At 38.3% G+C, this 25,997-nt stretch overlaps 3 protein-coding genes across 4 annotated transcripts; all 3 read right to left on the reverse strand.

The window, feature by feature from the left end:
- Positions 1-811: 811 nt before the first annotated feature.
- Positions 812-12,682, reverse strand: LOC103984652 (C-terminal binding protein AN). The gene is made up of 7 exons (XM_009402200.3): positions 12,002-12,682; positions 10,066-10,234; positions 9,773-9,903; positions 5,900-6,694; positions 5,745-5,792; positions 2,892-3,008; positions 812-1,052 (listed from the first exon to the last, which is right to left on the reverse strand). The coding sequence occupies exons 1-7, from the start codon at positions 12,599-12,601 to the stop codon at positions 981-983; spliced, it is 1,932 nt and encodes a 643-aa protein (XP_009400475.2). The 5' UTR covers positions 12,602-12,682; the 3' UTR covers positions 812-980.
- Positions 12,683-13,849: 1,167 nt separating this feature from the next.
- Positions 13,850-15,159, reverse strand: LOC103984803 (transcription repressor OFP8-like). The gene has a single exon (XM_009402362.3). The coding sequence runs from the start codon at positions 14,830-14,832 to the stop codon at positions 14,173-14,175; it is 660 nt and encodes a 219-aa protein (XP_009400637.3). The 5' UTR covers positions 14,833-15,159; the 3' UTR covers positions 13,850-14,172.
- Positions 15,160-17,178: 2,019 nt separating this feature from the next.
- LOC103984651 (CBL-interacting protein kinase 9) lies at positions 17,179-24,050 on the reverse strand. Of its 2 annotated transcripts, XM_009402199.3 has the most exons (14): positions 23,650-24,050; positions 21,209-21,271; positions 20,731-20,802; positions 20,384-20,491; positions 20,158-20,238; positions 19,956-20,009; positions 19,734-19,859; positions 19,566-19,655; positions 19,297-19,419; positions 18,935-19,042; positions 18,299-18,415; positions 18,132-18,188; positions 17,516-17,590; positions 17,179-17,431 (listed from the first exon to the last, which is right to left on the reverse strand). In XM_009402199.3, exons 1-14 carry the CDS (start codon positions 23,824-23,826, stop codon positions 17,369-17,371), a joined length of 1,314 nt encoding a protein of 437 aa, XP_009400474.1. In that variant the 5' UTR covers positions 23,827-24,050; the 3' UTR covers positions 17,179-17,368. The 2 variants fall into 2 exon arrangements, with proteins under 2 accessions (XP_009400474.1, XP_064964491.1); XM_065108419.1 differs by lacking the exon at positions 20,158-20,238 and having other exon boundaries at positions 23,650-23,990.
- Positions 24,051-25,997: the final 1,947 nt, after the last annotated feature.

A 25,997-nucleotide genomic window follows, 5' to 3' on the forward strand; every position in this document is an offset into this window, starting at 1 on the left:
CTTGAGGCACGAGTCGAAAAAACCTGACCCATGCTAAAACAAATTCGCCCGACCAAGGTGTGTCCTTTTAACATCATGAAAGGATAGGTTGGCAAGAGACTTAGCAAATAAATAAAATATTACACTCCGAGCCCCCTAACAAGAACCCCAAAGTCACCTTGTAAGGAAAAAGATCGTGAAAGCTACCATGTAAGGAAAAAGATCAAGGTCACCTTGCCCATTTGCCCGTATGGACAAAAGTCTGAGACAGACCCTTCGGGGCTATCTCTCCCCTATCGACCACATGAACAAAACACTTTGAGAAGAATATTAAAACAATTACATATTGTTCCTTCCAAAGCCAAAGAAAAAAGATAATCCCCGATGCTATATTGAGTGGCTCTCTTCTTAAAAAAAACCCATACCTACTAAGTCGTCAGTGACTAACTTACGTCAAAAGGATTGAATCAAAAAACTTCTCCCGACATCGATCTTAGGATAAGCGATGTCTTGAGAACTCAATGCTTCCACCTTGGAGCCACTTCGGATACTCCTGCACCTTTAAATTTGAACCATGTCTAGTTGACTTAGACGTCAACGACGATTTCCCCCAACATGCGATATAGTCATCGCCCCTCGAGTCTAGGAGGTATCTCCAGACTTCATGCATAGCGAGGAGTGAACCAGAGGTATGATCACGTAGCACAAGATGATGCTCCAGTTGAATATCTTTAAGCAAAATGAATGGTGATGAAATGTAGGTGCCAAAACAAATCCGTCAACATGCAAAATTATAAAGCAATCAGTGGAGTTGGAACTGGCACAATTAAGACACTCGGAAAGCTTTAGTGCATGATTAGGTGCAAGGAAACTTGATACAAACTGGGGATATGAATTCCACGCACAAGATCATTCAAAATTGCTTCCAAGTAAACAAACAGAACAAACCAAAAATAAGGATCAGTGGTTTCACTTAATGCGATTCCCACAAGGAGAAAGCATTAATCGAGCCATCTAGTAATACCATCTTCATTCAGCACTGCAATAATCTCGATGCTTACATCCAAGACAGCCTGCATAACGCAAAAACAGTCAAGTCTCACTAAATGATACAACACAGTGTTAACTATTCAAAAAGATGCAACATGGGCCTGCCATTTGCCAAAGATACTATTAGGCCACTGACAAAGCCAGTATCATTCCATCCACCTTATTAGATAAAACTTGCAGTGATTAGCTCATCGCTCATGAAGCTCGATACCCTAATTTTTTTATGAACAAAATATATAAAATGTTCTTGGCTCTGGCATCATCATATTTGTGTACCAGTGTCATGCATATGGTCAAAGCTTAAACACCAGAAAATTTGTTCCACCAGCAATTCCCATGGTAGAACCATATTTATAGCTGACATGCAATTGACAAGCTTGCACAATTGCATCTATCATCCATAATAAAACTTCATTCAAAGATGTAGAAGATCTATTGAATTAGGTTTTTAGGTGTGGTTGAAGTCCAATTTCAATTGGATCCAACCCATGTAGGGTTCTAGGATGTAGAAGATCTTCAGAATTTCGTTTTTGGGTGCCTGTTAACGGCCAACTTCAATTGGATCCAACACAGTTAGGCTGTGGGTCCAATGGGATAAAAACTAATTTGGCTAACATTATATAATCTAATCTGCCCTGTGCAGGTCCTCAACATATGCAAGTCAATTCTTATCAAACTCAAGGTGAACATGCAGACCTATCCTATCACAACCCAACCCAATGGGATTATCTGGCCCTTTAACATGTTGAGTTTGATCCATTAAATCAAATTGTATAGGCCCAAGGACACCTATCACATCGTTAGAAGCAAGTCTTTACTTGCTCCCAATGTGGGATTACATTCTAGGGTATTTCAATCTCCTCTCAACAATTAGACATCCTCATCAAGAGAACCAACAAACAGAACAGTATCATATCCTAACATTCCTTTTGCTTCGTCTACAGGTAATCCTTTACTATTCAAGCCCCTCACCATACCTAAATATCAAACTGGATCAAATACTAATTGTTGCAAGCAAACCTGATGGAATAACAAACTTGTTCCATAATACATAAGCCCACCCATCCAGGACTAAGCTCTACTCTCAATGCAGGACTAAATTCTGAGGTGTTATATTTTCCCCTAAACTCTGTGATGTCACATATTCAGTAAGCACAGTAGCATTAACATTATGCAAGGCTGATAGGAAAATGCAGGAAAAGCAATGCCACCATAATAATGGATCACAGAGGAAGAGAGACATATAGGAGGCAGAACGTTTAAATTGTAGCATGCTTTTAGATGTAGAGAAGTTATAGACTAGGACTTGGTTTAATTGTCGCTTGCCGTGATGAATAAATAACATATTACTTTCAGACAACGCATGAACATTTATAAGAAAGCAACCATCTGAAACTTTTGTATACAACATCATGGATATCTTTCTAAATTCTAAAAAATGGACATGAATCAGAAACCTCTTCAATTGTTACAAAACATCACATGAAAAATAGTTGGTTGTACATTGCTGTCTAAGGCCATGATTACACAAAATAGCATTTGAATTTAGATATCATTAGCATCAATCTAATGCAGTTCAGACAAGAAAAATCATGCAAATTATAGACAACTTTCAAATTGCTCTAGGTGCCTTAGATGAGTCCTAATTATAGATCCAGGCATGCTTCTGAAATATTGAAAGCATGTTTAATTATCGTCTAATACTGAGCACAGTTTATAGCATCAGACCTATTAAAAAATCATTGCAAAAATATTGATCCAGTCCATTTGCACTTTACCTAAGCTGCAGTAGACTCTATGCAGTTTTCTGGCCAAAAGTGGGGTTTAACTCTCATTTTAAAGGAAAAGAAATAATTACATACCAATGGATTTCTGCAATTGACAAACTTGCATTGTTCCAGAACTGAACCTTCCAGCATCCAGCTCTCCCGCACATCGAAACTATGACTTGCAAATATGAATTCCATTTTTCTGTTAATCTAATAACACAGGATACATAAGGTTAAACCTAGCAATAAGCAAAGTAAAGCAAAGGGACAAGCACGGCCAGCATAACAAATATACTAGAAAAACTGACTTAATAAGATATGGGACAAAGAAAAATTAGCAATCATAATTTTTCATAGGAGAAATCACAAAATTCAGCAGTATTAACATATAGATCATTTTCATGAGAATGAAGCTAAAATTAACTTGATTAAATTAACGTATAGGTATATGATTTATAACCTGTTTCAACTTTATTAAATCAGTTCTTTTTTTATTTATAACTTAATCACGAACTTAAATCAGCACAACTGGCTAAAATTACCTAAACTCCCTAAGATTTGAAAAATCTGAGACCCTAAATGAAAGTATCAATAAAATGATTGCACCAAAATGGCTGACCAAGAGTACTGACACTGATAACAGAGTACAAAATGTAAAGTTAGTTGCTCCAACAAGATATGAATGACTTATTGAATTGTATAAACTATAAAAAGAATGTGGAAAAGAAAATGAGTATGGAATTAATGTTCTTGAAAAGACATTTATTTAGGCCCTAGTTGATTGCAGATCAAAGGAAGGATATAATAAAGAAAAAAACACAACGGGAGGATATAATAAAACACAAAAATTCAGAGAAATTATTTTTAAGTTAGATGATGAACTAATTCCGATGAGGGAGAGAGGCATTGGACCGTCCTTTTGATTATCTTAAGTGAGAAGTTGATCAACAAGTCTCCTAACATGGTGGCTTCAAGAACATTAGATTTTCAATAGTTTGATATTTAGATATTAGATGGTACTATTTAGGTTTGGAGAAATATATGACAAAAAATTAGAAAGATCTTAAAACTCACTCCAAGTCCTCCGAATTCACATGAAGGGAAAATCAGGGCCTCACACCATTGGTGGAAAGAAACGTTTCATTCATTCAGATCTTATTACAATCCCTTTGTCCTTTATATAGTCCCCAAGTGCTAATAATAATAATAATAACAACAACAACAACAACATATCAAGACTAATCAAATAAATTATATTTTTTCTAGGAAAGATAAATTTCTATATTCATCTTGACAAATAATCTTTTAAAAGTATTCCATTTTGATAGCTAACTGATATTTTTCCTCTTTTTTCTTCATTAACTAACTTCTCTTCTTCTTGATTAATTTAGGATATAACAAATGTAGAGATGTTGTCATGTGGTGACATGTAAGATTTCCAGTGAACCCTTTATAATACTAAAATTCTTCCATAGTCATAGAATAAGAATTAAATCAAAATTATAAAATATTAGCCAAATCCTGAGTCCATCAATTCTAGGGATTCAGGATGATCCTACTTCTTTCCTCGTCTAGTATAGCCCTGGAAAGTGTCTCCACTAGCATCAACTCTCCACAGCTTCAAGGCATTCATCTCTAATGAATGGATGATGTTGTAGTGTGTCAGATTAATGCCATTCCGCTAAATGCATCAGCAGCTTTGTTCTCATCGCTAAGTTGGTGCGTAAGGATGAAGCTATACTCTTGATGAAATCCAACCTACTGAATATGTTGTGGCCTTAGTTTTCTTTGAGACCGAGATATTGCAAGGCCTTGTGATCAGAATATAGAATAAATTCTTTTGGCAACGAGTAATGTGGTCAATACCTTAATGTTTGTACGACTCCTAAAACTCATTGTTGTAGGTGAATTTATTTAATTGGGCTTCATTTAACTTCTCACTTAAAAAGGTAATGGGGTGACACTTTAGGTTGTGCTATTTCAAAAATAATGCAAAGACAAATAAAGAAAAACTTCATTTAAAAAGAGCACCCAGAAGACTTGAGATTAATTTTGAATCCAATGACATCTTGGTTATCGGTGATGGTATCATTGTGTTCCTAATAGGTTAAGAGCTACTCAATTACCTCTACTTTTCACTTCATGTATCATTTCCTCTCTATCTAACACAGAGTGAACAATAAACATTACAACAAAAAACTAGTAGTAAATGATAAATACAAGAATTGCACTAAACAACAAATGCAATAACAATGTCTTAAATATTGTTACAATGGTCATAGTATATGTCCTTTGTTTTTCACTCCATCTAGACTAATTCTGCTTCCACTCATTCCCTTTCTTTCCATTTTTAGTGGCTGCCAAACTTGCTGGAACTTGCCAAAATCAGTCAACACTAACTGAATTTGATTAATTCAAGTGATTATGACGAATTTCTAACTATAACACTGAGAAATCTACAACAAGAAGTATATTGCACCAGTTACTCTGGCAGTACCGTCCTGATGCAGGGCATTATAGAATATTACTACAGCATCACAGGTACTGTAGAAATTACTGTAGCTGATCCACTATCTTCATTTGATTGGCAGATAGATGTAGTATAATGCCCTGAGACGATCCATTGGGAGATATATGTAGTATGGAAAGGTGTCCATAACCTTCCCCCCCGGACCTACCCCCCAACCTAGAGTAGCTAGGTGCGGAAGTAAATACTATAGAATTAAGTTCAATCCTTGTTCATACATGGGTTTCTCTGGTACGAAATGAGCCACTTCAAATAGGTTCATTGCCCCGGCCCAGAATACGATTAATACTATAGAATTAAGTTGGAACATTTGAACCATTAGTTATAGTATACTATAAAAATAGTGTATTGATGATTGCAATATCCAATAATGCCACTAGTTCTCTATGATATACTAAAAACAAGGTAAACATTCTAACCTGCAACAGTTTACCCCCAGCAGCAAAAGATCGCAATCCGAGTATGTCCTGGATAAATAGCAGTAGAGAAGCTGAGTTCTATTCTATATCCAGAAGGGAAAAAGTTAATACATAGATGAATTAAAAGAACAATGTTAAACATTTCCAGAAACTACCTTGCTTTTAAAAGCAACAACAAACTGCGCAGCAGGATCCCTTTTTGTTACATTGGTGACTGTATCAAGGAACCAACCACCTCCAGGAACCCTTTGTCTAGCCACATGAAATCCTGAATTACCTCTTGCATGCAAGGCTACAATGAATCCATCTTTCAGCCGATCAGGTGATTTACTGTTAAGCTCTGTGCTTAATGCCACTTGCTTCCCTGATTTTGTTTCCATCATTGGTTCAAAAAGGCACATTTGCTTACTTTTTGGATCCTCGGGAGAAGCAAATCTAGAACTGGAACTTAGTAATTGATCCCTGCCACTTACGGCAGTATCATCACCACGATGCGAATTATAATTAGTATCACTTTCAACTGCTGAAAAATCATCTGATTTCTGCTGGGATCTACGTCGAGCAGGTCTCTTCTTACCTTTCCTACCAGATCTACTGCACCTCCCTTCAGATCTAGATCCAGTGTTTTGAGATATACCTGAACCTTGGGATTCCTTGAATTGTTGGATACCTTTTGTCTTAGTATACTCTGAACTCAAATGGCTCTCATCTGTCTGTTGCTCACAATCTTGAACCTGAAAAGGACTTTCTTTTACTCGTTTCTCTGACTGCACATCTTCGTAACCAGCTTCGCTCATGTCATCCTCATCAGAAACAGCAATTTCTGGTACAACTCCTTCAAAGATGAAAGATTGCAATATTGTGATTGCTTTTTCTCTTATTTCCATCCACACTTCTTCACTGTAATCTGCACTTCGAGGAAGAATCAACACGTTTGGCATCTCCCTTACCTGAAATCAGTCAATATATTGTGCTAGTAATTTCTCACCAGAAAACTGATATCCACCTCATCAGTTAGACTCTCGAATTGGAAAAATTACAACAGAAATGAAAGAAAGGGAGGAGTTAGGGTGTCAAGCAATAGGCTTACAGCCCACTACAGTTGAGTACCAATAACCTCCACACTTCCACATCAACCTATTCACACCCTGCCCCAGCCAGCATCAGTGTAGGACCACTGATCTCACTTTCCTGCCATCTCCTCACACCTGCCATCTATTAGTTGCTCATTATTGCCAAAAATACACCCAAAACCATCTACCAAAAGAAAAAACTCATGTTCTTTAATATATTAATTGCAGCTAGTTATTGACAACTTTAATCTGTTTCTAGTGGAATTTCTAGCTCATTCACCAGCTAGCCTTTCACTTTTAATTTGCTATGTTTGCATTTATTTGTTGATGAGATCATATTGTCGTCCATATACCTACCATTAGTACAAATCTTGGGGCCCTCCATAATTGGTTGTTTGCTAAAACACAGTGCCTAAAGTACTTTTAGAAAATTACATTCTGATATTCAAATCCATTTTCATCTGAGTTCTCCAATTATTTAACCATGAAAAACATGCAAAAAAAAGTTTACATATTGAGATTTTAAGAAATTGCAACTGTGATATCAATTTCTCATCTTTCAACTCTTCTCATCAGTGATGGTTATGAGAATGGCAAGTTGGAAACCATATCAGCAGTATAGTGGAAATGGTGATGGCACTAATGGACTATGATAATAGTGGCAGAAATGGTATGGCAATGGTATTGCTGATGAAGGCAGCTGTTGTAATGGAGTCATAGAAGTAGTGGTAACAATAGAGATTGCAGTGGTGGCAGCAGCAATAGCGATTGCAACAATGATGGAGGTGATAGTGATGGAGACCCTTCATGTATTGCCTTTGGAGTCTTGACTCCATTACATGCCATGATGTGAATACCGTCATGGAATATGAGATAAAACTCAGTGAAATCAAAATAGGACAAACTCGAGTATATGCTAGGAATCATTGTAACTCAGAGAAAAGATATTTAAGACTCGAATAATCCAAATATGGTTGACAGATTATTATCAAGTTAGCTCTGGTCACCCATCAGAAACCCTCTATAGCTGCAACCTAGACAAAAAATAGATTAGACTCAACCATTCCAAATATGATTGATGGAATTTGATCAAATTAGCATTTGGTCACACATAGGAAACCCTCTGTGGCTGTGGAGGAAATGAAAAGTAGGTGGAGGAGATGAAGAGAAAGAGAAAAACCTTCACCTTACCGCCACTACTGTCCTGTTGCTACAAATGCCCACTGCTGCAAGGTTACAACCCATGGTTCTTCAATGAGAAAAAAAAAAGGGGGGGAGTGTGAGAGAGAGATGTATTTTTATCAGAGAGGAAATCTGCCTCACTGGATTCAATAATTTTGGTTATCCGAATGTGATCCTCTACCATACTGCCATCCTATTGTCTGCTGAAAAGAAGAAAGAAAAGCGAAAATAAGAAACAAGAAAAATAAAGAAAAGAGGAAATGAAAGAAGAGGAGAAAATTAGATTAAAAAAAGAAAAATAAAAGAGAGAGAAATAAAATGAAATATTGAAGATAGTGTTAACATTTAAAGTCAACAAATTAACTAAAAAAATATTTAAATCAAAATAAAAAATATTAAAATATCATAATTATTTTCAACAACAACAAAAACGTAAGTCTCAACTAAATATCATAATTATTGTAAATGAATTAAAATATGTATCTTTAACTTTTTAACCTAGAAATGATCCATCCTAAATCTGAACCCTCTCAAGTGATAGTGATGGTGGTGGTGCAAAGGCAGCAAAGAATTGCAATGATAGCAATAACGAATGACCACGACTAGCAGTGGCAATGAAGGTGATGGTGATAGAAATGAGTGGTACAACAAAGCAAGGTTTTAGATATTGATTGAATATCGTATATTTATTGGTCGGACCAAGTGCCAAATATCAAAACATGTAGTTTGATATATATATATATATATATATACCATTCGTTTTTATTATTGTATTCAATAAATCTATGCACCCAATATACTTAATTTTACCAGCTCAATATGATACCTGAACTTGCATTGGACTAAAAATCTTACCACTGAGTATAGTAAAGAATAAACTTTTTGAAAAATTACCAAAACCTATTCAAAATCAGAATACTACAGTTTATGATCTTGCTACATAATTTTCAACTTTCCTCTAAAACGTTGTGGAAAGCTGAAATTTTTTCTGACTAAATCTATAAATGCGCCCGTAATATCACTGACATTTCAGCTCACATAATTGCCTCAATATATATATATATATATATATATATATATATATATATATATATATATATATATATATTGCAAGATTGTTGCACCAACTCGAGATCTGATCTATTTCTTTTAACATCAAAGAACCTAATTTTACAGCAAAACACCAAGATACCATGTCAAATTTGTGCTTACACTTATCCTAAAATTCTAACCTATCAGCCAATAGACAATGATACCACATGGTTGAACTAGCTTTCATGCAACATAGGAGCCATGTTCTAGCATTTAAATTCCTATCATGTAAATATAAGATGCCACCAACAAAAACGTTCAAGAGTGGAACAAAAATATCAACTCCTCAGGCACAAGACATCATACATTTTTCTGAAGTTGCAAACCAACCAATCAGTTGAGCACTCAACCCACACAACAAAAAATGAGAGAAACATTACATAGAGTGAAAAGTTAAAAACTCTACTATGAAAAAGATACAATGAGCCATCCTCATCTGGAGTGTATTGTGAAAGATGGTTTGATGTAAGCTAACAAATTTACGATTAAATAATAACAGCTCTAAGGCATAATAGAATTCAATAATAAACAAGAAGCTATACTAAGTAGGTACAATAAAATCTGAAGCTAATCACTGGAAGATACTGTTTTAGTATTCATACCAAGTCAAAAAATTTCTTCAGACCTAAATGCCCTCATGAAATGAGAAAACAATTCATACCCTAAGTGTAATGTTCATACCCATGCTTCCATCCACTGTGGCCCTTCAACACCATCTAATGCACAGCCAGCTATAGTACCATCAATCAAGAGCTGCTTTAGTGCACAATCATCTATTAGTTGACTGCTACCCGTGTTCACTACGAATGCCCCTGTGAAAGCAAATCCCTTTCCTTGAATAAAAAATATTACAAAATGCTACAATATCATTCAAATTACTCCTACTAAATTAAAGGAAGAGATCTGCAAACAACCCCAGAAACCAGCATCATGACAGGAGGAAATGAGAGAAGCATAAAGAATATCACATTTACCTGGCTTTATGTGCTGCAAGCATTCTGCATTTAGAATATGCATGGTATCATCTGATAGCGAGCAATGAAGTGAAACAAGATCACTTGCCGCCAACAGATCATTGAGAGTGTCCATTCTTCGAGCAGCAGCAGGGAATGCAATTGAAGACCGTCTGGATTTTCCATTCACCTATATAAATGTATAACTAAAGATTCAGACAAAGACTCCAGATACTGATTTCAGAAACAAAACCCTCATACAATTCTTAGCAGCAAACTGGAAAAAACATTACTAGTAGTTTAGCTCATATATCTTACCTATGAGGGATCTAGTTTAACTTGCATATACATATATATATATACATATATATATATACATATACATATATATATATACATATACATATATACATATACATATACATATATACATATACATATATATATATACATATACATATATATATATATATATACATATATATATATATACATATATATATATATATACAGCAATTTACAATATGAAAATGGAGACATATAGAATGAACTATAAACAATGGTCAATTGCTACATCAATCTAGTAACAAGTTGAATTAGCAAATAAAATAATCCTTATCGAACCTGCTATCTGTTCCATTTTGAACAGCCGATTCCCTCAGGCAAAAGATACTAATGAAGCCATCCTAGTTTATGATCACCATGGCAGAATCTTTCTAGAAAACAATGCACAAATGTCACGGACAAACTTCGAAACAGGATGTTTGATGTAATGCTTATGTATGTCCGTGTCTTTTGGCATGTTCATGCCTTGTACAGCATGTAGAGGGGCGGCCGAAGGCTTGATAGTCCCATTTTAGTTGGGTTGGTGGCCTCTTTAGACTTGTAAATAAAGATTATGTCATGTGGACACGTGCGAGAGATTTTCGGTCTGTAATGGATCATTTTACCCTTTGTTGTGCCACTGTTCAGAGCTTGTAAAGTCTGTTTGTAATTTGCATTGTCTATGAAGTGTTTTTCGGAGATATTTGCTTGTGGATCCCGATTGAGGCGTTCTCTCTAACCCGTTCTCTCTTTTGGTGGTCCTAAGGGACAATGGGAGGCTTCGGGGAGGCTGACCTTTGCGGACGGACACGCAAGGGTGCCGCACGACTTAGGCAAAACCAGCTAAGTCCGTGACACAAAGGCATGTAATCTCAAAGATTGGAATTCAAGTGCAATCAAACACAAACAAGATACTTTTATAACAATATGGCATATCTCTGCTTATTTTCAAACACGGGAAATATTTCTCAGCTTGACTGCAGATGATCATCACTTATTACAGCTGATTTATTGTGCTTATTGAGAGCAATAAAATGTATTAATAATATTCTAGCATGAGCTTGAAATATGTATTTTGATACATAAAAAGGCTAGTTAAAAGGTACAGAGGAAGCCTAGTCAGAGAACAAATGACCCATGCCTTAGATTGATGAGGTACTCTTTTCACCAGTAACAATGCCAAACTTATATTTCTGCAGTCCAGATTCTTCTTTTCCTATTCATTCACCTAAAATCCAAAACAAGAAAACCACACCCATAAAAGGAATGAAAACATAAAAAAGGAAAGGGAACCCTCAAAACTGGGCTTCTTCTGGATAGAGAAGCAACAATATCTACTTGAACGTCCAATTATTCTGACTTGTTTCCAAGAACTATTGCCATTTGCCCTCTTTTCCTTTTGTATTGGTAATAAACTACACGTTCCAGAATCCTGCATAACAAAACCGACAACTAGATCCTTTGCTATATTACCAATATTTTGTCAGATAAAGAAATATTTCGTCAAAGGGCACAAGGAAATCCTATCACCGGCTAGGGGAGATTAGCAAAATGACAGCTTTATATAAGAAAAGTGACATTGGGAAAATAATTAATTACTAAATCGCAAGACAATCAAAATTAGTCTTGGTACCTCGTGATGGAGATCAAAGTAGAGGACGCTCATCTTGAAGGCCAGGCTCCTAGTGGCCAAGCACCGGGCAGAGGCGGACCTCCCAATGATCCCAAGAACGAGGCCGCGGCATCGGCGCATCCCCCGGCACAGTGGCTGGATGGATCCAAGCCAGCCGGAGGCGGCAGAAGACGAGGAGGAATGGCGGGAGAGGAGGTGGGTTCGCCGCAGGAGGCCGAGGAAGAGGGCCATGACGGTGTCGGCAACCTCCTCCGCGCGGTTGGCGTCGACGTGGACGAGGCGGAGGCCGAGGTCGGCGGCGAGGGCGGAGTCGACGGCGCGGTCCGGAGAGCCGAGGCAGAGGATGAGCTGCCACGGGCGGAGGCGGCGCTGGGCGGCGCGGGGAAGCAGGGCGAGGGAGTGGATGAGGACGGCGGTGGCAGACTCGATCCGGCCACTGGAGAGGCCGGGGAGGCCGACGTACTCCACGGCAGCAGCGCCGGCGAGGGCCTCCCGCTCCAGGGACGGGTCCTCGAGGCAGTTGAGGGAGACCACCAGCGGGAGCTCCGCCGCCATCCGATTCGGATCCGACGGCGATCGGCCCGCGGCCCGGTGGTGCATTCTGTTTCTCTCTCTCTCTCTCTCTCTCTCTCTCTCTCTCTCTCGATCTCTAGATCTCTTCTCCGCTCCATCTACTCATGTACTGCATCTAATAAATGGAGTAAACACCGCCGGCTATTAATGTGGGCCGTTGATTTTTCCATCCATGGTTCATCGTCACTTGAGGCCCGTTTGCTTTCCAGAAACGTGAAACCAAATTACGGCCTTCTCCTTGGCCTTTCGATCTAGAGAGGATCAAATTACACCCATCAAACTTGTTCGTGAAAACGGAGAAATCGATTTTGATGGGTTTTCAATTGGTTCTTCAGCGGCGTGGGGAGGGAGGGGAAGACATCGACGGGGGAACTGCCAGGGAAGGACAGCTGAAGGAGAGTCACGGGTGGATCAGAAGTGGGCTCGACCCAGCAGAAGAACAACGAATGGATCGATTCGCTTAACGCCTGTCTGTGTGGTGGTACTACTGCAGTCAACGGATTGGGTTACGTTCAAGTGAGTGCAAACGATCTGGATGGATAGCTGAGCCAATTTTAGACTCAGGTTTAGATTCGAAGACGATGAAAGGTTGCTCGAACATTCTTCAACTAAATTTGGACGTTTAAACGGTTAGGAAAGGACCCAAAATATGTTTTGACATTCTCTCTTACGAGCAAGTAGGTTCGAAATTGAACCTAAGGGATCAAAAGTTTCGACAAGAATAAAACAGAATTCTGTGCCAACATACACGTAGTTCTTTACACGATACAAACCAAAACAACCGATAAAAGGAATGAATTTGATTTCTCAGACATTAATTGTTGATGATTCACATCTATTGAATCTAAAGTGACAGATCCTTCCAATTATGTTACACTGGTATACTCTCACGAACTCTTTTGGCTGTATGTGGATGTAACAGAGAGAACGATGTTTATTTGGCAAATAATAATCGAGAAGCTCGAAATAGTGGATACATCGAAAGACTAATTCATTCATCGGTTCGGACGTGGAGATAGAGAGGAGAATGGAGAGGAAAAACGCAGACACTACTCATTCTTCTGGTTAATTATTATAGGCTGGGTTTCGCTACGATGCAACACTACTCATAGCTCAAATAGCTCTTTAGTTTCCTCTCCGAGACACAACAAATAAAAAGAAGATGACAGTGACATGGAAGGCAGAGGCAGCAGAGTTATGCATGGAGACGTCATTCCAGAGTGCCAACCAGAAGAAAAGGGCTTGCAGACAAACAGAGGCGGTACTGTCACAAGGTTGAACAGTAGCAGAACATTACTTTCAGAAATCATTGCAGCAGTACCGCACTGGATGCTCACTGATGCTACCAACAAAATTTACAGCTACTCCCACGAATCCTCGTGTCCTTTCTTCGCAACCAAATTCACGGGGTTAGACCACCCACGCTCCCTCCACCTCGACCACTAGCGTACTTTAATGGAATACGGCAGTCTCATCTTTCGAGTTTTGGTGGCTGAGATGTGGATTTACCACTAACAAGAAGTAATCAACACTAAGATCATTCATCGAAGAACAGAGATGATGGATAACAGTGATTAGACGCGCAGTGGTTCTGCTTGTTAGAGGTTCCGACGAACGGCGGCAAGTATGCCGTAGTTGTCGTGGCCGGTGAATACTTCTTCCCATATCTCGGCAAATGCTCGGAGGATGGTATCATGGTGGCGAGGTGAGTTGAGGGCAAGGAAGCGGCGGAGCAGCTCCCGTAGCTCCTCGCCGTCCACGATCTCCTTCTCGACGATCATCTGTAGCATCGATCTCCTGAACTCCCCCAACGGGTCTTCCGTCTCCTTCACCACCGCCACGCTCTCCTCCACTCTCCGTCCTCCAGCTCCTTCGCTGCCGCTCCGCTGATGCCATCTCTTCCTCTCCTCTTCTTTGTCATCGGTGGGTCGGGCAGTGCATCGTCCCCACGACATGACATCCTGCTCCAGCTCGTTGAGCTGGCGCAGGAGACCAGAGAAGCTCGGCGTGCTGGCGGAGCTCCCCAGCTTCGCCTCCTCCTCCCAGTAGGAGGAGGTGGAGGGGGAGGTCAAGGTCATGGTGTCCGCAGACGACAGCTCCCTGGCCCTCCGCGTCGTCAGTGTCCGTGTCGTGGATTTCATGTCGGAGCTCGACGACTGCGACGCAGACACCGACACCGATTTGGAGTCCTTGCAGCCGCAGCGGATGCCCACGAAGGAGCTGCTTCTCCTCTTCTGCGTGCTACTCGTACTCATCATCCTTCTGGTAGCTAGCGATCTCTTCCGATGAACGCGTTGCAGTGTAGGGGGTATTTATGCCGGAGGACAACCTCTCTTCTCTCACCCCTGCGTCACTGCCCTGTGGATGTAATCATCTCAGTGGTATTCCTTCCTCTCATTTGGAAAAATGGTCCCTCCTCAAAGTGTGGTGTTGACATGATGATTTGCTCAGGACATACCGGACGTGTCCGGTTCATGTTTGGTCTGCACACGTACTTAAATGACCGGGAAATGATCAGACCATGGACAACTCGAGGGGAAGGTTTGATGGTTCCTTGGACTCCTCTTCTACACGTTTCTCTAAATATACCCTCTTCGGATTGCTAATTCCGCTTACTGCACGAAGATTTAATTTATGAGAAGGAATAAAGTCTGCAGGGAGAACACTGAAAGGCGAGTATGTAGACGATGAACAACGTGCCACAACAAGATAGAGAATTATCTGATCCAAATTAACTACTCGAGAGCAGTCAAAAAAGGCCGCTTCACTTAGAGAATAAATATGCATTGCGTTGGCTAAAGCAGAAGCTTTGCATAGAAAAACCTGCAATCGAGTATGATGGTTTGCTTGAATCATTATTGATGGAGAGGTGTACGAAATCTAATAATGTTGATCGCATGGGCGATGCTACCTTACAAATCAGCTTTTCAGAATGCACTTGATGAAATGTGCCAACTAGCCAGCCAATGTATCAGAGCGAGATGCTCCTGAAAGGGCAGCATGACAAGTACTCAGGCTCGCTTGCTGCTACAACATGTTCGTGATGTCCTGACAAGAACAGTTGGATTCTCAAGTTGAAATCCTATCTTTGAACACCTCTCACATTGCGGAGATATAGTTCAGATTTATGCAGACGTGGAGCCATCGTCAACACATCATGCATATACTTTGTCCATTGCTCTTGATGCGACCTTGCTGGATCAGTGGCTCATGATACAGCTAAGCTATACACCTATATCGGACTTCGATTTGGTACACTAAACGATGACATTTGCACTATGATAAGGCAGCAGAGGCGGATGCTGTCCCAGTGCCATGTCACCCCTGAATTTGCTTGTCTGCTTGCTAACCTTCAGGGCTGATCTGGCTTGTGAGGTGACATCCATCTTAGATGCACGTAAGTATATTGAGAACCATACCGACGTGACAAAGGTATCTAAAGGAATGACACGATATGTAGGAGAACATAGATACTTATGATATCAATGCTGATGAACCAGGAGCAAGTATAGGGAAAATTATGTGCACTGGACCTACATGATGGCGGCGGGGGCGGCGGCGGCGGCGGCCAGTCTAATTAGGGGTATGCAGCTGAGATTAATTGATTACATTATAGCGGATCCAATCTATCATAATGGACAAGCTAAGTTATGATGCCTGCTTCGACCAACATAAAAGAAATCTTGAGCTGTGTGTCCGACAGTAGGCTCCTTCAGGTGTAGAATGGCCGAGCAATGGTAGGGACAGTGTACTCGTGTTTTCCTGTCTTTGGCCAGCACTGCGATTTCAATCTTTTCCCTTCTTTTCTCGAACATAGTGTCTCTTGACTTTAAAAACGTATAAATAATGTAATTAATTGCACAAACAATTAGAATTTCGCAAAAGATATCCAAATGAAAAAAATTATCAGAGATTTACATCTTAGCGTTGTACAATTGTCCTATTCTTCCATCCTTGTTTTCCTCCTCATTTTTCCAATTTTTATTGCAAAGAGAAGGGTGAGCAACATAATAGTGGCTTTGGTTGATCTAAGCCTGTAGGCAGACTTGACCTAACGTAGATCAACATTCAACCAAGATTAAGCTGCTAATAAATTGTACTTCGATTCAATAACCAAAATCCTCGGTGATAACAAGATCACATAAGGATCAATTGATCAATTTAACTGAGACAATTGAATCCAACAAAGCTCAACCTGAATTCCATCCATTTACCACCAGGTTACAATGCAAAAAAAAATGAAGAAGAAGAAGAAAACATAGGTGCCCTATAATACTTTGGTTCTGTAACCAAGAAGAAAAGAGTATCTTTGGTATTCCATGCAAAGAAAGCTGTTTGCTGAGCAAGAACAAAAAAAAAATCTCAGGAATCAGTTACCGCGATAACTCTTTTGCGACGGACCTACATCTGCCAACATTTGAGATAGAACTGAAAATGTAGAGTTTCTCATACATTTAGCTAGCACAGACTGTAATCTTGAGTAACCTATGATGCATAAAAATGCTGCCTCCTGTCTCCTCAATTCTTTTTTTTTCTTTTTTGGAAATTTAAAGAATCAGATTTATAAACTGATAATTTTAAGCAGTAAAATAAAATTCCAGTCATGATCAAAGATATGGACAATATTATCACATTCTGCCATCAGAAAGGCCCTGTATTTTGATACAAAAGAAACAGGAAACCTACCAACCGCAGCTTTATGCTTGAGGACAAGGCCATCCATTTTCCTGGGAGGATGGATCTCATCGCACAAGGACCAAGTAAACTGTAAGCCACTTTGAAGCCTCCTCAGTTCTAAGAGTTTGTTTCAGTCTTCCAGACAATATCTTTCAGGCCCGAAGAAAAATTCTTGTAGAACTGCACAAAATTGGTCATTTTCATATTGCATACATGGAAACTCAGAAAGCAGAAGAAAAATAATCTACTACACGTTTAACATGCCTTGTGAAACTCCAGTGTGTCACCTCCAGTTTTACGAAGCTCAACCATGTGAAGAGAAGGAGCTACCTCAAAAACCTACAAGTAATTATAAGATCCAGTAGAGAGATGATTTACCAGTATCTCAATAGGTATACCAAATTTCTTATTATATTACAGAAAGGACAATAAAATTGTTCTTTTAGGTGCTTGTTGCAAACATCATCTAAGAAAGCAAGTTATGTCCATGAAATAACTCTAGATCCAATTAATTAGCTAAAACTTTCAGAATAAGAAGTCTGCCAATTTCATACATCATCTCAATGTGCCAAACTTAACCAAAGAGGTAACATTTTCGAATCAATGAATAATAGAATAGGGAATTAGTTTTGCTGGAACAATGTCAACATTAATGATTGCAGACACAACTTGACCTTTAAATATGGAGCTGATAGTCTCAAATTCACAAATATTGAAGTTATCAGGAATTGGAAAGCTAAAATACTGCATACAATAATGTTTTCCAAGACATCTAGAAGTTCCAGAGATACATAAATCAACCATCTGATATAACCTTTGCATCCTCATGTGCATGCATAACGGTACTTAAATTCACAAAGAGAAAACTCAATCTTATTACCTCTGTGGCTACTGATAGGTGGCCTTTCCGTCCCGACTTGTCACCTTGTAATTTCATCTGAACAGAAGCAAAGTGAAAATATGTTAAGCTCTGAACAAAGTTGCATATATTCATGGTATCTGTTGCATGCATAAAACTCGATTATGTGTGCTGATATGTCATCTCACCTTGTAATTGTGTTTGCGCACATTAAAACCTAGAGGTTTAGCAGCTTCCTCTATCTTAGACATAATTTCATTTGGAGGGCACTGAGAAGTAAAGCGTGTTTCCCTTTTGACAAGACCCTGAAAAAGGGCATCATAATGGCCATATTGTTATGCCTTTTAAAAAGGAACTGAACTGATTTGTCAATCATCCACAGAACAATATATCCTACAGACAGGCAAGGTTGTAGTAAAGCATGATAGTTGGAGACAACAACTCAAAAGCTAATCAAACCTTACACGTAAACCAAGCAAATCTCTTCATTTCCATTGGAAGGAAGACACTGAAACAATTAGCTCATCTAGATCTATTTTTGGTGAGAACCACTAGAAGAAGCAACCGAAAGCCATTGTCAAAAAAATGTGTATTTTCTTTTTTTTTCCAAAAATACTTATGCTTCTTTCCCGATTTCTAGACAGCATTTAATTTATTTGTTTGCTGCTTTCATCAGCAGCATTTCGAAATTCACAATAAGTGCTCATCGCAGTACCTACAGTTATAATCAGCTTCTTAAAGGGATAATCAGCATTGACAACAAAACCTAGAACAGAAAGTGTTCCAATAATTACACGACAAATAATAAGGCCATAAGAATGTACCAGCTGCTTTTCAAACAAATTTCCCAGGTTGAAACCTTGTGATCGGGAAATAAGTTCAAATGCATTCATTGATTCTGGCTTCTCTTTCTTTTCTGTTACAAGATGTTCCTGCAAATGGTAAAACAACAAAACGAATGGAGTTAGTGTGAGAATCTATTATGACTTCCACTGTTTGGGATCACAAACAAACACAGAATTACCAAACGGGCCCAAAATGCTGCAACCAAATTTTATGTCCAGGAAAACCTTTAGTTAAACATGTGCATGTGTACGTTGATGTTTAGTGCTATTCTGGTGTACATACTGGGAACATTTTTAGTATTTGATAGCAAACTAAAGCTACTGAACTTTTTAGCAATTACCTCTGAATTATTGAAGACAGCATCAATATCATCAAGGCTCACATCTTCGCCATGTTCAAAATATGGTGGCTTATATCCTTTCTTGAACCATTCATCTGCTAAAATATTTGAAATTGTAATTCTCTGTACCAAAAAGAGAAAACAAATAAATACAACTTAGAATTTACTTGCAAGCAACAAAAAAGATTTGCAATCTTTTATGTGGTCACTAAAAGATTCTGCATTTATAAAATGTAAAAGTAAATAAAATTAACATAATCAGTACTTACAGTATGAGGATTTGGGTCTAGAATACGTGTAATTAATTTCTTTGCACCAGAAGAAAACCAGGCTGGAAATAAAAATTCTGCCTTAGAGATCTGCAGTGTAGGTGGATTAAGATGACGTGATACATTACTTGGAAGAAGGAAATGTTGCTCTTATGATACAACAGTTACCTTCTTGTATAAAGTTACGAGATTTGGCTCATCAAAGGGCAAGTATCCAGCCATAAGGACAAATAGTATTACACCACAAGACCATATATCTGAGGCTGTACCATCATAACCTTTATCATTGAGAACCTAAAAAAATGAAGTCCACCATTAGAAGCTTTATTTTCTGCCGTGCAATAGGGTGCAAATGTGCTCTGTTCAAGGAAGGCAAGGGAACAGATATACCTCAGGTGCAACATAATTAGGGGTTCCACATGTGGTATGTAACAGCCCATCCTCCTAAGACACCAAGAATATTCATTAAAAGGGACCCTCAGGTGCAAAACGAGTAGAACTACTCAAATGACTAATTAACGTATTTCCATGACCATTTAGAATTTAACAGTTCATAATGTTTCGGAAGATTGCTCACAAACACAACACTTACCCGTATCTGTGGTGCAAATGCACTTAATCCAAAGTCGGAAACTTTTAGGGTACCATAAGAATCTAAAAGCAGATTTTCTGGCTGCAAATAAGTGCAAAGGCTCATAGATCTTGCCTTATTAACTCGGTAACTAACAAAACATATTAAAGTTCTAAGATATCCTGAATAAGCAAAAAAAATAGAGCATCAACATAATGAAATAATCAATCAGTAAATATAATCATACCTTTAGATCTCTGTGGTATACACCTCTACTATGGCAATAATCAACTGCATTGATGAGTTGCTGGAAGTATCTTCTTGCCTCATCTTCTTTTAACTTTCCATGATTGGCCTAGAAATTAAAAAACCTGATTTTGTCAACAACAAATAGTAACTTTTATTTGAACAGAAAACATATATGCAAATATCTATTGCAAATACATTCATTTAAAACTTGAAAAGCTCTCAATATCAAGATGCCATTAGATTAATGCATTTGAAATGAAAATGCACATCAAAGCGTAGCCTCTGATTTTTATTTTCAATTTTCCTTCCAGAAAATATTAATATCTGATACAGGAAGTCTCTTACAACTTTGTCAAAGAGCTCGCCTCCATCAACAAATTCAAGAACAATGTATATCTTTGTCTTGCTAGCCATCACCTGGAAAACAAAGGTGTCATAATCAAAGGCATAATATGCTAATGCATTAAAATTAAATGAAGACAATAAACAAGGCTATTGAAATGAATATAATATGAAAAAAAATTAAAAGTGTACAGCCAATAGAAAGATAATCAGAAATGCATACAAACAAACATAGAAATGTATCTAAAGAGTGACAGATATGGACTCCACATATCTGAGATCTTTGTGAAGGAGGAGGTTAAGACTTAATGGGGCAGGTTCATATTTTAGACACACATAATGGGGCATCCACATAAGTGCAATTATCTTGAATTCACAATGGACTAATATGCCAACCTACAGGAATATAAAAAAATTTCAAGCTATCTACCAAGTTATCAAAATTATCTTCTATAAGTTGGTAAAATCAGATTCATAATACCTCATAGATTTGAACAACATTTGGATGCTTGATCAGCTTCATGGTAGAAATTTCTCGTTTTATCTGCAAAAGGCAACAGAACTTTCTTATACACCCTGCACGAAGTGGAGATCAACCCTCGAAAAAGATGGGTAGTGATTTTTGACAAAATAGGTAGTAACTTCCTTCAGAAATATTTTACCAAAAAAAAAATAACTCAGTTTTTGTGTGAAAAACTTCAAAGTTTCTTTTTTCCACAGATGAGATAAGAAAACAATTAAGTTTCTAGATAGTGTTTTCAACTTCGAGCATAGGTTTTTCTCCACTTGCATGATAAACATTAGATATGTTGATACTCTGTGCATCAAGATGCATGTTGAGGAGCTATGGATGGCAGGGATATGCAAGCACAAGCAGAAATACTTGCCAACCCTAACTACCAACTGAAGGCATGGAAAGTGGCATGATATGCATGCAATCTGATGTGGTAAAAGATGCAATCAAGGTTAATTATTAGAAATAACAAGTTGCAATGTTCAATTGTGAAAATGACATATTGAAATAAGGGTGGTTTTAAAATGGTCACTTTGTGTGTTAGTACAAACATGAGTAAGTATATTGGAGACTGTAATACAAAATTCATATCTCGACCTACTGTTGTAGTACAACAATAACTAAAACTTTAGAGGCCTAAGACAAGTCCACAAGTTGAAGGCTTATGTTTCACTAGACCATTCTTGGACCTAGTTTGTTACTGAAAAGATCGGCTAGCTAATATGGAGTGCTATTGGGTTGAGCAATAACATAAATTGGGCAGGCAGGTTAGTGACATTATGCACTTGCATCAGCAGGAATTGCAACCAAAAATAAGGCCGATAAAAAGCAATCACTGGTCAGTTCATTTTAAAAATTCCAAAAATATATCCAGAATCAAACCATCAATGCCTTCTTTGGATTTGGAAACACCGATGCCAAAATGATCTATCAATTAAAGAATGATGACATCTTTAACATGTTTCTTTTTAGAGGTTGATTGAAGAATAATAGAGACTGATGTGTAAGAATTCTTGGGCAATTTAACATTTACAACAGTACAAAATACAGCCAATGATGAATCCTGGACATTGTATTTTGTCTTACATAAAATGAACCAAAGAAAAATGATTCAACAATGCAAAAGAAACTATCAAAATGGCAAATGAATCAAAAGAAAAATAATTAATACAAAAGAAAATTTTAAAAATGGTTTTGAACAAAGAAGAAAAGCATAGATGAGCAATCTAACATACATGTGCAACCGTTTTTGTGCCATAACTGTGGCAAATATGTTAGACTATCTGTCTCTCTAATGTCTATTGGTCTATGCTCCTAGACCTTCACTGTCTAAGATCTTAGCCTTGGTTGTTAATGCTTAAAAAAGTTAGGGAAAACAGAAAGTGATTAAAGACAAAAACTCATGCCTCAGCAGAGCAGCAGCCATCAGTGAGTCTCAAAACAACATCACCTATAATCATAGAAACATAACAGCACTGCACTTGCTTTCGATTGCTTCAAGGTGCTTTTTGTGTATGTTGAGAAGATCAACGGTTCAGGATCCCCTTTCTTTAAAGGAAATATTGAGCCCAAAGCCCCATATGGCATTTCACCATATTCAGGAACATCCTAAATTGGTTATGTAAACACTGGAGTTCTTATAACCATTCTGGTAATTGAATATGGATGGAAGTATCAGAACCTCCAGAGCATAATCATAGATCTCGGGAAGAATAAACATCAAAGAAAACATAATCTGTTCTTCACTTAAATTTTCCCTTACCACATCTAAACAAGATTTTACACATTCCCAGGAACATGAAACTACTAGTAATGAAATGGTTAAGGTTACTAACTGCAACAAAATCAAGAAGTACAAGGACGAGATACCAATAGATGGCATATTTCATGTAATAACTATTAATATTGAGACATTTTGGATGCGGTCTTGCTTGCGATCTTGACATCACATTGATATATGCATTTAACATTTTGCAGGGCTGTAATCCACCTTCCAATATCCACTGCCCTGTTTCCTTTTGATCTCTCCTCGTATTCACTGATTCAATGAGGGGTAATTCCCAACCAATCTAAAAATAATAATAACAAATTCCAATCGGTCGAATAAGCATCGGTTCTAGGCATTAAAATCCACTTACGAATCAATTTTCCATAAATCAAAACACTTGAGAATCTCCAACCCATTCCGCTCCAATAAGAAACACCAAATCCATAAACAAATTGCAAGACACCACGCAACGTCATGAGTAGACGAGATAGGCTACATCACATGTTAAACAACAATCTAATCCGTTCTATACGAAGACAAGAACGAGAAGGGGATCACGGGAATCCACACACGTCGCATGTTAACAAGGAACCGGGAAGCAGAGCGGTTAAACACGAAAGAAGCGGGGTAGCTCGCGAACCTGTTCGACCATCTTGTGTCGGAGGACCTGCTGCTTGTCGAGGATCTTGATGGCGAAGCTGTTGCCGGTCCGCACGTCGCGGGCGTACTTCACCTTGGCGAAACTGCCCTCGCCCAGAGTCCTCCCTAGCTCGTACTTCCCCACCCGGGTCCGCGTGCCCACCCCTCCCCCGCTCATTCTTCCTTCCTTCTTTCCTATTGCTCCTCCTCGTTTCTATCCCTTCTTCTTCTTCTTCCGATCGTGTCCTTCTCTCTATATAAATACCTGTGTTGCGATCGCCTTGGAGCGACGGGGAGGAGCCTGAGGGGAAACCGGAACCAAAGCAAGGCCGGAAAGGAACGGGTGGATACGCAGGAGTTTATAAGCGGAAGGAGGGATGATCGAATGAATCGAGGAGGGCGCATGGGCGGTGGGGTGGGAGAGGGATGGGGTCCACCCCACATGTCCCACCAATAATTTCTCCGCCGCAATTATTCGCTGGAGACTCATCGATTGAAACCGGTCCAACTCGTTGAGTCCGCCTCGCCCCACTCGCCGATCTTGACTCGTTCATTCCACTTCCTTAGTTGATTAAAACACTTATTAATCAGCAAAATTGATTACGTTGTAATATACTAAAATTATGTTTTCTACCCCTTCCAATTAATTAAGTGGTTGGGATTCTCTCGCGAAGCATCTGATTTGGTGTCATATATAAATAATAGATATATAATATTTTGAAATAACTATGAGAAAATACAATTTGGAATTAAATTTCAAGTGTATTTGAGTGCCTAAATTAATTAGATTTGAAAGCTTTAAATAGGTTGACAAATATGTGTACGTTCGAGGCACTGTGTCGATTCAATCATTGCGATTTGAGTAGTCTAAGCCACCCAATAATACGTAAGTTTCAAGAAATTTAAAGATTGGGAACACAGGCCAAATGTGTAAGTCTCAGAAGGTAAGGTTGGTGATGACGTCGGGAGATGTTGGGGAAGAGAGGAAGAACGTGCAATGATTGCAAACTTACAAAGGTATCGGTCACGATCTCAGCTTCCCATTTGCGTCTTTCAATTCACTGCCATCTCTGCTTAGCTTTCCGACGTCGAAGTCGACGCGTCTGTCTAATCCGGTGGGAGCCGCCGCCGAACCGGCAACTGTGACAGGGATGAATCCAAACCCACAGTTTCTTCCCCTATCATTTCGTTCAATTATAGATTTCGAATGGGAATAAATATATTGAAATCAAGTGAAAAGAACTATTTGATTTAACTTCTGCATCGATCTTTTCTTAAAAGATTTATTATTATTTCAAAAGATGAGTATAATAATCCTCTTGAGCATGGAAGATAATTTTATCGAAAAATACTTTCTTCCAATACTCATCCATCTTATTTAGCTCAACAAAATTCACTCGAACGATTCTTACTCTAAAAACATGTGCGGATCTGATCTCCTCGAATAAGACTAATAAATCACTGATATTATGATGAATAAAACCAATTCACATGTTAAAAATTATATTATATATAATCGATTTTTAAAGTATACATCTGCGACCAATACACAAAGGAGAGGAATTAATATCCTTTAATATAAAACCAGCTCCTCCATATTGACCATCACATTGCTTGAATTATGCATATTCAATTTTACTATCCTTATATTTTTGAAGGAGATCAATAGATAATAGTAATTGAAAACTCAATGTTGCCCCCTAAGGAATGATGTTAGCCATATAATCAATCCCACACAACTTTATTAGAACTGGGTCTGCATATTGAGAATTTGGCATCAACTCTAAAAGCTATCATAACACAGTAGTCACCAAAGTTTTCAATATCATGTTATTTTTTAGAAAGATTATTATCTCCATTAATCCAACCCTCAAAACTCAAGAATTACATGACCGAAATTGAACCCTGAAAATGCTCACTTCAATTCATACAGATTTAAACAAGTTACAATAATTTTATCATAAATTATGTTAATTTATGCTTCATATTACTTTTCAGATGATTTATCAAAAAATAATCATAATCATGTTCACGTAAATAGGCAAATATACAAATGATATGAGAATGTCTTGATGCAGATGATCACCAAAAGAAGTGGGCATGAAGACTTTTCAGAAAGAAAAAAAACTCTGCTTTTCTCTGTTCTCGAAGACATTTCGGCTGCTCAAATTGGATGGCAGAAGCCATGTGGAAGTCCACCATAAACTTAGCTTGAGACCCAATACAACAACAACTCCAGTCTTTGCAGGAAGGCAATGCCTCCCTAAACACCAAATGGGATTTCCATCACCTCCCCACCTACATTTCTTGTTAATCCATTTATATTTGCAGAATTTAGCTCACCCAACG

The sequence above is a fragment of the Musa acuminata genome, chromosome BXJ2-5, assembly GCF_036884655.1.
Source record: "Musa acuminata AAA Group cultivar baxijiao chromosome BXJ2-5, Cavendish_Baxijiao_AAA, whole genome shotgun sequence".
NCBI lineage: Eukaryota > Viridiplantae > Streptophyta > Magnoliopsida > Zingiberales > Musaceae > Musa > Musa acuminata.

Excerpts from the sequence above, each read along its gene's own strand:
- LOC103984803 (XM_009402362.3), bottom strand. The coding sequence starts at position 14,832 with ATGATGAGTACGAGTAGCACGCAGAAGAGGAGAAGCAGCTCCTTCGTG.
- LOC103984652 (XM_009402200.3), bottom strand. The coding sequence starts at position 12,601 with ATGCACCACCGGGCCGCGGGCCGATCGCCGTCGGATCCGAATCGGATG. Across the intron at positions 9,904-10,065 it reads CTTGCAGCACATAAAGCCAG|GGGCATTCGTAGTGAACACG; the intron begins GTAAATGTGATA and ends TTGCTTTCACAG. Across the intron at positions 1,053-2,891 it reads TCAATTGCAGAAATCCATTG|GCTGTCTTGGATGTAAGCAT; the intron begins GTATGTAATTAT and ends TGCGTTATGCAG.
- LOC103984651 (XM_009402199.3), bottom strand. The coding sequence starts at position 23,826 with ATGAGCGGGGGAGGGGTGGGCACGCGGACCCGGGTGGGGAAGTACGAG. Across the intron at positions 19,420-19,565 it reads TAGACCCAAATCCTCATACT|AGAATTACAATTTCAAATAT; the intron begins GTAAGTACTGAT and ends TTTTTGGTACAG. Across the intron at positions 18,416-18,934 it reads ATTTGTTTGAAAAGCAGCTG|GGTCTTGTCAAAAGGGAAAC; the intron begins GTACATTCTTAT and ends GCCCTTTTTCAG.